The sequence below is a fragment of the Bombina bombina genome, chromosome 2, assembly GCF_027579735.1.
Source record: "Bombina bombina isolate aBomBom1 chromosome 2, aBomBom1.pri, whole genome shotgun sequence".
NCBI lineage: Eukaryota > Metazoa > Chordata > Amphibia > Anura > Bombinatoridae > Bombina > Bombina bombina.
In genome coordinates, this window is record NC_069500.1 from 918,820,204 (window position 1) to 918,832,687 (window position 12,484).

Here is a 12,484-nt window from a genome sequence, read left to right on the forward strand (position 1 = left end):
CTCTAAACCTCTACATTCATTACCATATGTATATCAAGCAATACAGCAGTTCTCCAAAATTTCGGGATATAAAATAAATACAGATAAATGTGAGGCGCTACCCCTCTCTATTCCTAAGCATACTATCAAACTGATAGAAGCAAACTTTGATTTTAATTGGGCTCTAGACGGGTTGAAATATTTAGGCATAAAGTTGGTCTCACATTCCTCGAAGCTGTATGAAGCAAACTATACCCCTTTACTTAAAGCGATTAGATCTGATTTGGGAAAATGGAAGAAAATGGGTTTTTCTTGGTATGGGAGACTATCCGTGATAAAAATGACGACTCTACCTAGAATATTATACTTATTTAGGGTGCTCCCGATCAGGATCAACATTACAGACATTGCTAGCCTTCAGAGAGACATACATAGCTTCTTAAGAGACAGTAAGCACCCGAGAATTCCTCACACTATCTTAAACAGACATAGACAACTGGGAGGGATAGGGGTCCCTAACCTACTTGATTACTATAGAGCAGCAAGACTGGCCCAGGATTCCCTCTTGAGTAGGAGACAGGAAGATGTAATATGGCCTCTCTTAGAAGCAGAGATGGTGGGACAGGAGACTCCAGATGGCATCCTTTGGTCTAAAAAACTGAATGATGGGCATCCCATATACCAGAATAAGATCACATTACTCTCTAGACGACAGTGGCCACCCACACGGACCAGGGAGGGAATTCTCCCCTCACACACAAAGATTCGGCCCTTGAAATTCATTGTTAACGAAGAATTTAAATTTCACATCAAAAAATGGGAAAACAAGGGGTTATATAGGGTAGCCGACATGTACTCCCAGGGCAAATTGCTGACCTTTACACAACTCCAACAGAAACTTGAACCTCTTCCATTACCATGGTTCTTATACCTTCAAGTAATATCAGCCGTACGTACATATATAGATAAATTCTCGACACACATTAGACAAACTGAGCTTGAACACCTTTGCACAGCAACTGCTCGACCTAAGAGGGCAATTTCTAGGCTATACATTTCAATCCAAGACTCTAAAAGTGACTCTAAGACAACATTAATGACAAAATGGGAAGCAGATATAGATAAAGAGTTAGAAAGAGACAAATGGCAAGAAACATTGCACCAAACCTGTAAGGGCCTCATTAGTGCCGATCTAAGGGAAAATGCATTAAAAACATCTTTCAGATGGTACCTTACCCCAATTAAGACAGCCCATATGGGAAAAGAGAGCTCTAAATTTTGCTACAGAGGGTGCAAAGAGGTAGGTTCATATCTACACATGTGGTGGGGATGCCCCAAGGTACGTAGAGTATGGCAAGAATTGTCTTCCCTACTGGGAAAAGTGTTGAGTGAACAAATTGATCTCACCCCAGCTCAAGCTTTATTGCATGAACATATCCCTAGATTGAACAAATACATTAACATGTTTATTAGAATACTGTGCACCACGACTAGAATAGTGATCGCTAAATACTGGAAGACAGAGGTACCGTCGTGGTCAGAGGTAATAGCTAGAATTAAGTTGGTATACTCAATGTATGAATCTGCTGCACAGATCCAAGATACGGAGGCCCAATTTCAGAAAGTCTGGTTTTATTGGATGCTGGAAGGGGATAATAATCTGACTTCTAGGGTAACTGAGGGCGAGATGGAACGGAGAGGGGAGAGAGACAGGATGTGAGGGAAGAGAAGAGGTGGTGAGGAATGGAATTAGTTATTACTTTTGGGAGCAAGATAAGATGAGAAACCAACTCTTCGATATGTTAGTAACACAAAATACAACGTTTAAATATTAAGGTATAAGTTTGATTTGTGCATTGATTATTGTTTTTCATGTTTACATAGTTTTAGTTTTGAGTTATTGTTAAGGAGGCTGAGAATCTTTGAAAATCATGCCTCCTACACACTCCATGTTCCCCAAACAGATAATACTTGACGGACATTGTTTAGAAAATGTTTGAGGGACCATGTGTTTATATCTAAATAACACACTCTTACCTGAAAATGCAATACAGCACGTACACAGTGAGGGGGACTATTCTCATCGGAACAAACCTCAAGTAAAAAAGAGACTCGTTGTAATCAGAAATTCTATTGAAGGACATTCCTCTTTGAAATGTGACTTGGTTCCCCAAGATCTGATGTTTTCTAATGATTGAAAGTCTGTATTTTCTCTTTCGCTTTTTTTTGATGTCATTGTTGGTAAAGTGCGATTAATAAAAATATATTTCAATTAAATATGGCATATTTAGTGCAGCTTAATGAGACTGTTGTGTGTATAAAGACCGTACACATCGGAGCGATAACATTGGTGCAGGGCCAGCCTGCGCTAGAAGCTTGGTCGATGTATTCAAGAGGAAAAGTTAAAGTTTGGAAGCCACAGCATCAAAATGTAAAGGTTGTAAAATCCATTGTAGATTTAAGTGGGATATAACAACAAAGTTTAAACTTGAAATTAAGTACTGTGGTTAGAGTACAACTGTAGCGTTAATTGAAATAAAACTGATTGTAGATGTTATAAATCTACAGGTTGCAAGTCCACATATAGCGGCAGAAGAGTCAATGGCCAAATATTTAGCCCCTTTCTAGTGCCAAATTAAGCAGGTTTTTATTCAACAGTTCTCCAGAAGCGGCAGACAGGTCGTACATGTACTTTCATATACATATTTAGATATGTATGTGCATGAATGTCTATGTTAAAGCCATTTGCCTGCCTTTTATTGTCTAACACCTGAAACCTTATATCTTTGAGGCCTTATAACTTTTTGGTGCAATATTTTTTTTAAACAATTTTTATTAGATGGTGTTATTATAAGTTTTAAGTGTACCTTGCAATGTATTTTTGATGTGCTTTGTGACATTTTTTTGTTTCACAAAATACAGTAGTTAAACAGATTTCTGAGGCTGCACTAACCCGATGTTCGTTAAAGGGACATGAAACCCACATTTTTTTCTTTCATGATTTAGAAAGAGCTAAACAAATTTCTAATGTACTTCTATTATATAATTTGCTTCATTCTCTTGATATACTTTGATGGAAAGCATAACTAAATATGCCCAGTGGCTACTGATTGGTGGCTGCACATAGATGCCTTGTGTGATTGGCTCACCCATGTGCATTGCTATTTCTTCAACAAAGGATATCTAAAGAAAGAAGAAAATTAGATAATAGAAGTAAATTGGAACGCTGTTTAAAACTGTATTCTCTTCCTGAATCATGAAAGAAAAAAAATTGGGTTTAGTGTCCCTTTAACTTTAATCATGTTTATTTTCAATTTGTAATACGAGCAAAAAACCTGATGCGTTCAAACATCCGTGATAAACCCCTATTTAGCTTGCGCATAACTGTTAGCGCTCCATATATTATTATTTTTTATAATAAAAATGATTTTATTATTATTATCAAATTACAGTTACATAAATAATGTCTGCAATAGAAGAAGTCACAGATAGATGAAAAAGGGTTGACACACAGTATTATCAGCTGTAATTAAAAAAAAGTTACAGAAATCAGTTTTGCTTGAAGGGATATTCCAGTCAAAATTTAAATTCACATAGATGAATTACATCTTTGAATAGAAACATATTTGCAATATACATGTGTTGGCAAAAATGCTTCTAGTAAAAGTAATCACTGTTTTAGTGCTAACATTTTTCTCTGCACGTGCAGGAAGGTGTGAAGGATAGTTAGATATTCTCAGTGCACCAGCATTTTAAATACTGCAGTTGCTCAGAGCACCAGTGGGGCTTGCATCATGTCAGTACTTAACAAATTAAGTTATTACCAGATGATACAAGCATCTTAGGCTCCCTGAGCAAGTGCTGTGTTTAAAATGCTGGTGCACGGTGCATACTTAAATACACATTTGAAACAGCTATAGCTTTTATTAGAAGCATTTTTGCCAAAACATGTATATTATAAAAATGCTTCTATTCAAAACTGAAATGCATCCATGTGGATTCCAGTTTTGGCTTAAATGTCCCTTTAAATACAGATCTGTGTTAATTAAAGGGACACTGAACCCAAATATTTTCTTTCGTGATTCAGATAGAGCATGACATTTTAAGCAATTTTCTCGTTTACTCATATTATCAAATTTTCTTCATTCTCTTGTTATCTTTATTTGAAATGCAAGAATGTAAGTTTAGATGCCGGCCCATTTTTGTGAACAACCTGGGTTGTTCTTGCTGATTGGTGGATAAATTCATCTACCAATAAAAAAAAAGTGCTGTTCTGAGTTCTGAATAAAAAATGCTTAAATGCTTTATTTTTCAAATAAAGATAGCAAGAGAATGAAGAAAAAATTATAATAGGAGTAAATTAGAAAGTTGCTTAAAATTGCATGCTCTGTCTGAATCACGAAAGAAAAAAATTGGGTTCAGTGTCCCTTTAACCTGTTTCTCTGACATGATAAATACAAGTTGGTCATTTACTGAAGGACCAGATATTTTTTCTCAGTAATGAACAATCATTTTATGAGTACGCATATCACATGGCGTCAGCGTATTTTACTTTCTTTATAAAGCAGTTAAACACAAATGTATAACTATCAGAATCAGAGCATAAATTATTAGCTACCTATGTGCTCACAGATCTCACTATTAAGTCGAAGGCATTGAGGTTGAAGTGTGATATTTTGTTAAATGTCTAGTGCATTACCCACAGTAACCAATCACTATTTTGAAAAGAAGGTCAAAAAAACCCATAGCATTTGATGTGGAAAGACAAGAGGCTATTTTTATATTAATATGTCTGTGATGCTATGAATGAGCAGAATTTGCAGTGCACTACATCTAGACAAAATTCACATTTTACGTTACAAAATAAATGTGTCTGTATTCTAGTATATGGTGAGCTTGTGTGTTTCCATTTTGGAGTTTAGTTATTTTGCATTGTTTTCTTAAAAATGGAAAATTATACAGTACTGAGAAATTCGAAATCCAACTCTTAATTTGCAATCATTGATTCTGATCTTTACTCTTTCCATAGAGGCAGATTTTTCCAGCCTTGATGATTTAGACCATATTTATAGCAATGTTGAAGAGCAAATAAATGAAAGACGCCGCAGACACACAACGGAAAACGATTACAATATTGAAATACTACTTGGCGTTGATGACTCGGTTGTCAGGTTTCACGGAAAAGAACATGTACAGAACTACCTTCTTACCTTGATGAATATTGTGAGTATAATATGAGGATAACTATTCAAATTCTTAGCTAAGTAACATTCACAAGAATTTTGCTGCCTAACTAACTACAAAGTTGGATTAGTCTGAATGACTTGCCATTGGTTGCGTAATTAATTCCAAAAAGGATAGCAAAGGCCTATATTTGTTTTCATTCTCTTAAATAGGCATTCTTGTTTAGAACATTCTATTTTCATACAAATTCCCTTTCTTGCAATGTACTTAAAGGAATATGAAACCCAAAGCAATTTCTTGCACGATTCAGATAGAGCATGCAATTTTAAACAAGTTTGCAATTTACTTATATTATAATATTTGCTGCAGTCTTGTGGAATGAGCATCAATTCACTACTGGGAGCTAGATTAAGGTGAGACAATGGCAAGATGCATAAATGTGTAACCACCAATCAGCAGCTAGCTCATAGTAGTGCATTGCTGCTCGAAAAGCTACCTTGGTATGCAGTTCAACAAAGAATACAAAGAGAATGAAGTAAAGTTGATAATATAACTAAATTGGAAAGTTGTTTAAAATTGCAAGCTCTGTCTGAATAATGAAAGAAACATTTTGAGTTTCATGCTCCTTTAAACCTTGTAAACTGTCAAGGTTACACCAGTACAGTTGCAGCGGTGCACATGGTTGGTAAGCCTATGTGGAACAGGCATACATACATATGCTCCCATCACTGGCAATATCCTGATCTAAAGTAGCACAGGTAGGTACTGATTGTACCGTGAGCAACTTTGACTATGGTCTCTGGGCATGTAAGATCCTGTAAGAAATCCGGCAGCATTATGAAGTCCTAGCTGGGATTCTCTAAAGACAGTTATTAACTTGAAAACCTTGTGTCTCACAAAGGGGTCTTCCCTGCATGTAAGTATGTAAATAAAATGCATACATTACAATAGGTTCACAAAATCTTAATTTAAAAATCATTTGAAACAATTAAATGACGTATTAAAATAAAAACAATAAAAAAATAATAATTGTTAAATCGCATTTAAATTGGTTACAAAATAGTTTTACAAAATTCATATTTGTCTTTCTGCGAAACCATCCCGACTCATATTAACAGCTCCATAGGCAATCGGCGTTGACGGGTTTCGCTGCCTGCTTTCTTCACTCAAGTCCATGTCAGAAGCAATGCTATTATCTGTCACACTTGAAGGGCCGTGTTCCTGTTCCACGGCGTAGATTCTGGTAAGATCGTTTCATATTTTATACATGTATGATAATGCAAGAACACAGTGTGACTCCTTTTATTTGTATAGAATCAAGGGTTAATATCTCCTTAGTGGGATTATTAAACAGGGGGAATAATCTTATATGTGTATTTGATTTTATGCTGCTTTTATGTGTGAGATGTTATGGGCTCAAAGGCTGTTATGGAATATACAGGTTTCACTTTTACTTTGAGAGCTATGCAGCTTACAAGCTTGGCGCGCTTTCTCATAGCAGGGATGGTGCTGCATTGTGCACCATATGATTCATTCCCTTTTTCCTGTCCGGGTGTCTATCAGAGAGAAGTCATAAATCTCTGAACTGTCTGGGTCATAGGAGGTGGTGAGTGCCCCAGCCATTGGGGTATAGTTGTGCCTTTTTTTTTTTAATAAAATAAGATGTTTTATTTCTCTAGTTCTCTGGTTATTTCACTAGCGATGGAGGATTCTGTTACTTTAGAGGGCACTCCCTCTATTCCTAATAAATAATTCCTGTTTATGTGGTGAGGAGGCCTTAGTTCTGCCCTCTCAATTATGTTCCATATGCCTTGATAATGTGATAATATAAAACATGTTTGATATCACAGAGCCGTCCACCTCTGAGGAGTTGTCGTCCAGTGAGGTGCGTACCCTACATTCTTATATCTCTACACATGCAGTTTTCCTGTAGCATTGCTGATCCTCCATCTGGAGGGCCTTTTTTTCACCAGACGTTACTGCGCAGGTCAGATGGCGGTGACTGCGCCCTTTAATGCTTTACCTCGCCCTTCTAAGCGCAAGCGAAAGGTTACATATTGCACTCTTTCCCAGAGTACATCAGATAATTTATTGGATTTAACTGAGGGTTATCCGAGGATGAAGTTCTTTCTGAGACTTCAGAGTATGAACATTCTGGGTCGGAGTCTGCTGCCTCTAAACCTCCTGCTGCGGAGGAGCCAGACTTTAGTTTAGGAATTTGCACTTTCTTCTAAAGGAAGTTTTTGGCGAATTTAGAGGTTCCAGAGGGCAAATTGCCTGATGAACCTTTAATTCCTAAATTGGATAGAGTTTGAGGACAGGGTGGTACCTTATCCTTCCCTGCTCCTGTTAGATGGCGAACATTATTAAGAATGAATGGGACAGGATTGTATTCCTTTTCCGCCTCTTCTCCCTTTAACAAATTGTTCCTGGTCCTGGATTCTCAATTGAGTTGCGAGGTTCCGTCCCTAAATGGGATTGCAATATCTTCACCCTTGATAAACGTACTACTATCCTGCTTGAGAATAGTTCTTCGTTTGAAGAGCCCATAGATAAAAGATGGAAACTCTGTTAAGAAAGATGTTTCAACATATGGGATATTTGTTTCAACCAGCGGCTGCTGTTGCCGTGGTTACTGGAGAAACTACCTTCTGGTGTAACTCCTTATAGGATTTGATCGGGGTGGAGGATCTCTTCAACGTTACTCAGAAAAGATTTATGGCCTTGAGGGTTGTTAATTCTTTTATCTGTGCTGCTATTATGCAGTTTATTCGCTTGAATGCTATGGCTTCAGCTTTTTCTGTTTAGGCTTGTCGGGCTCTGGCTGAAGTCATGGTCTGCGGATATGACTTCTAAGTCTAGACTCCTTCCCTCCCTTTAAGGGAATGATTTTTTTTCATCCAGACCTGGACTCTCCACGGTCACAGGGGGCAAGGGTGCCCTCCTACCGCAAGAGTATATGAACTAATCTAAGGAACGATTTTCGTTCTTTTCATTCTAATAAAGCCCATGTCAGCAGTCCTCTGCTATGCCAGAGCAAACCAAGAGCTCTTGGAAGCCGGCTCAGTCCTGGAATAAATCCAAGCAGAGCAAGAAGTCTGCCAAGTCTACGTTGGCATGAATGGGCGGTCCCCGGTCCTTTTCTGGATCGTGTAGGGGGCAGTATGTTGCTCTTTTCAGTCGCTTGGTTCAGAAGCATGCAGGATTCATGGGTCCTGGAGGTCATAGCTCAGGGTTACAAGATAGGTTTTAAGTCTCAGCCACCCAAGGGCAGATTCCTCCTGTTTTTCTGACCAGAAAAGAGGGAAGCCTTTCTGGGGTGTGTACGGGATCTGTCCTCTAGGAGTTAATGTCCCAGTGCCTATCGCAGTGAGAGGTTTGGGATACTATTCAAACCTTTTTGTGGTTCCTAAGAAGGAGGGAGATTTCCGTCCGATTCTGGACCTAAAGTGCTTAAGCAGGTTTTTAAATGTCCCCTCGTTTAAGATGGAGACAATAAGGTCCATTCTTCCCCTCGTTTGAGAGGGGTAGTTCATAATCACTATAGATCTGAAGGATGCTCCCTTTTCGTACCAGTCCTCAAGGACCACTTCCAGTTCCTAAGGTTTGCATTCCTGGACCAGCACTTCCAGTTTATTGCCCTTCCGTTTGATCTAGCTAAAGAAATTTTTCAAAGAGTCAACCATTCGGAATATCTCCTCTATCTTCTTCGTTCCCATGGATGGCAGATAATCTAGAGAGAGTTCTCTTGTATCAAGTTCCAGGGTAGAATTCCCGGGTACTATAATAGGCTCCATAGACATGAGCATATTTCTAACAGACCAGAGATGTTGCGAGCTAGCTTCAACATGTCTTGGCCTCCAGATCTCTTTAAGGCCATCTGTGGCTCGGGGTATGGAGGTGATTGGTCTCATGGTGTCCAGCTTGGACATCCTTTTCTTTGCCAGGTTTCACCTCAGACTGTTGCAACTGCGCATTCTGAACTAGTGGAACGGCGATCATTCGGATCTGTCTCAACTTGACAACCAATCGGGAGAATCGCTCTTTTGGTGGTTTTGTCCGGATCACTTGTCCTGAGGGAGGTCCGTCTCAAGACCATCCTGGGTGATTGTGACTATGTTTGCAAGTCTGTCAGGATGGGGAGCTGTTTGGGGTGCCAGGAAGGCACAGGGCCTTTGGTCTCAGGAGGTAAAGCTCCCTCCTGATCTAATTTTGGATCTTCTGGCAATATACAATGCTCTGAAGGCTTGGCCTCTGCTGGGTTTGTCCCAGTTAATCAGATTCCAATTAAACAATATATCCTCAGTGGCTTACATCAACCATCAGGGGGAAAGGAGAAACTCCCTAGTTTTGAAGGAAGTATCTCGGATTCTCGTGTGGGGGAAACCCGCATTTGTTTGCTGTCAGCGATCCACATTCCAGGTGTGGACAACTGGGAAATGGATTTCCTCAGCAGACAATCCTTTCCTCCGGGAGAATGGTCTCTCCATCCCGAGTGTTTGCAGAGATTTGCAAAAGGAAGATCTTATAACGTCTCAATACCAAGCTACCCAGATAGGGGTAGAGGTACAGGGATCCTCAGATGGAGCTAACATATGCATTAGTGGTGCCTTAGAGGTTCAATCCAATTTATCCTTTCCGACCGTTAACACTACTTCCTAGTGTAGTGGCTCGAGCCAAGCAGGCGTCAGTGATACTGACTGCTCCGTCTTGGCTGTGAAGGATATGATTTGCGGATCTAGTGGGGATGTCATCATCTCCTTGGAAGTTACCTTGTCGCAGAGATCTGCTGACCAAGGTCTTTTTGTTCATTAATGTCTATATTCTTTGAGGCTAACTGCGTGGACATTGAACGCTTAGTCTTAGCCAAGACAGGGTTTTCTGAGAGAGTTATTTTTACTCTCATTCAAGCTTGTAAGCTGGTTGCTCGTCGCATCTATCATAAGGTGTGGAGGACCTACTTATTCTGTTCTCCAGTTTTGCATAACCAACACGGTTATAATAATACACTTTTCCATCTTAATATGGGAAGAGTCCACAGCTGCATTCCTTACTTGTGGGAAATACTGAACCTGGCCACCAGGAGGAGGCAAAGACACCCCAGCCAAAGGCTTAAATACCTCCCCCACTTCCTCATAACCCCAGTCATTCTTTGTCTTTCGTCACAGGAGGTTGGCAGAGAAGTGTTAGAAGATTTCGGAGTAGTCTCTTATGGAGGGTAGTACTCTTCGAGATGACACTAGAGTTTTAAGTAGTCCTGTCAGCCTCTCAGTGAGAGCATGGATGAAAGTGAGAGTTCATAATAACAGCTCCATAGGCAATCAGCGTTGACGAGTTTCGCTGCCTGCTTTCTTCACTCAAGTCCATGTTAGAAGCGATGCTATTATCTGTCACACTTGAAGGGCCGTGTTCCTGTTCCACGGCATAGATTCTGGTAAGATTGTTTCATTTTTTTTAAACATTATGATAACGCTAGAAGACAGGGTCACAGTGTGACTCCTTTTATCTGTATAGAATCAAGGGTTAATATCTCCTTAGGGGGATTATTGAACAGGGGGAAAAATCTTATATGTTTATTTGATTTTATGCTGCTTTTATGTGTTAGATGTTATGGGCTCATAGGCTGTTATGGAATATATTGAGAGCTATGCAGCTTACAAGCTTGGCGGGCTTTCTCATAGCAGGGACGGTGCTGCATTGTGCACCATGTGATTCATTCCCTTTTTCCTGTCCGGCTGTCTATCAGAGAGGAGTCATAAATCCCTGAACTGTCTGGATCATAGAAGGTGGTGAGTGCCCCAACCATTGGGGTATAAGGGTGCCGTTTTTTTTTAAATAAAATAAGATGTTTTATTTCTCTAGTTCTCTGGTTATTGCACTAACGATGGAGGATTCTGTTACTTTAGCCATCCACCTCTGAGGAGTTGTCCAGGATGAACTGGAGAAGAACTTTTGATCTAAGGCTCCTCCTTGGAATTTAAATCTTGTCCTTAAGGTTTTGCAACTGGCTCCGCTGGAGCCTATGCATGAAGTAGACATTAAATTGTTGTCTTGGAAGGTTCCTTTTCTACTGGCTATTGCTTCTGCGCGCAGAGTATCTGTGATTGCTGCCTTGCAATGCGTCCCTCCTTATCTGGCTTTTCATGCTGATAAGGCTGTTCTACAAACCAAGTTAGGTTTTCTTCCTAAGGTTGTGTCAATTTGCAACATCAATCAAGAGATAGTAGTTCCTTTCTTATGTCCTAATCCTTCTTTGGGAAGGAACATTTACAATGTATTTCTGGATGTGGTTTGGGCCTTGAAGTTCTATCTTTGGGCCACAAAGGAATTTAGACAAACCTCTTTCTCTGTTTGTTCTCTTTTCCGGGAAGCATTGGGGTCAGAGGGCCTCTTCGTCTTCCTCCTCTGAAGATTACGGCTCATTTTACGAGAGCAGTGGTTTCCTCTTGGGCTTTCAAAAATGAGGCCTCTATGGATCAGATTTGTAAGGCAGCTCCTGGTTCTCCTTAAATACTTTTTCCAAAATTTTAAAGTTTGATGTTTTTGCTTCTGATGAAGCAGCCTTCGGGAGAAAGGTTTTGCAGGCGGTGGTGCCCTCAGATTAGGGTCAGCCTCTCTTTTTTCCCTACCGTTAGCATTCCGTGGAACTCTAGAGCTTGGGTATATGTTTTGCCACAAGTAAGGAATTCAGCTGTGGACTCTTCCCATATTAAGATGGAAAACATAAATTATGCTTACCTGATAATTTAATTTCCATCTGTATGGGAAGAGTCCACAGCTCCCGCCCGTGTTCTCCGTTGGGAGGCCCTATATTTGAAATCTTTTCTTCTGGCACATTTTACACCCTGATATTTCTCCTACTGTTCCTTGTTCCCTCGGCAGAATGACTGGGGTTATGAGAAAGTGGGGGAGGTTTTTAAGCCTTTGGCTGGGGTGTCTTTGCCTCCTCCCAAAAGTGAGGAATGCAGCTGTGGACTCTTCCCATACAGATGGAAATTAAATTATCAGGTAAGCATAATTTATGTTTTTACCTCTGTGATTACCTTGTATCTAAGCCTCTGCAAATTGCCCCTTTATTTCAGTTCTTTCGACAGACTTGCATTTTGGCCAATCAGTTCTTACTCCTAGATAACTTCATGTGTGTGACCTCAATGCTATCTATATGACACACATGAACTAACACACTCTAGTGGTGAAAAACAGTAAAAATACATTCACATAGGAGGCGACCTTCAAGGTCTAAGCATTAGCATATGAGCCTACCTAGGTTTAGCTTTCAACTAAAAATACCAAAAGAACAAAGCAAAATTGGTGATAAAAG

At 39.7% G+C, this 12,484-nt stretch overlaps 1 protein-coding gene across 1 annotated transcript in view; it reads left to right on the forward strand.

Moving 5' to 3' along the window:
- ADAMTS3 (ADAM metallopeptidase with thrombospondin type 1 motif 3) overlaps window positions 1-12,484 on the forward strand; it is a 357,608-nt gene that overhangs the window by 222,974 nt on the left and 122,150 nt on the right. The window contains exon 5 of the mRNA XM_053703328.1: window positions 5,009-5,202. Within this exon, the coding sequence (XP_053559303.1) occupies window positions 5,009-5,202 (194 nt within the window). The remainder of the gene's footprint in view (window positions 1-5,008; window positions 5,203-12,484) is intronic.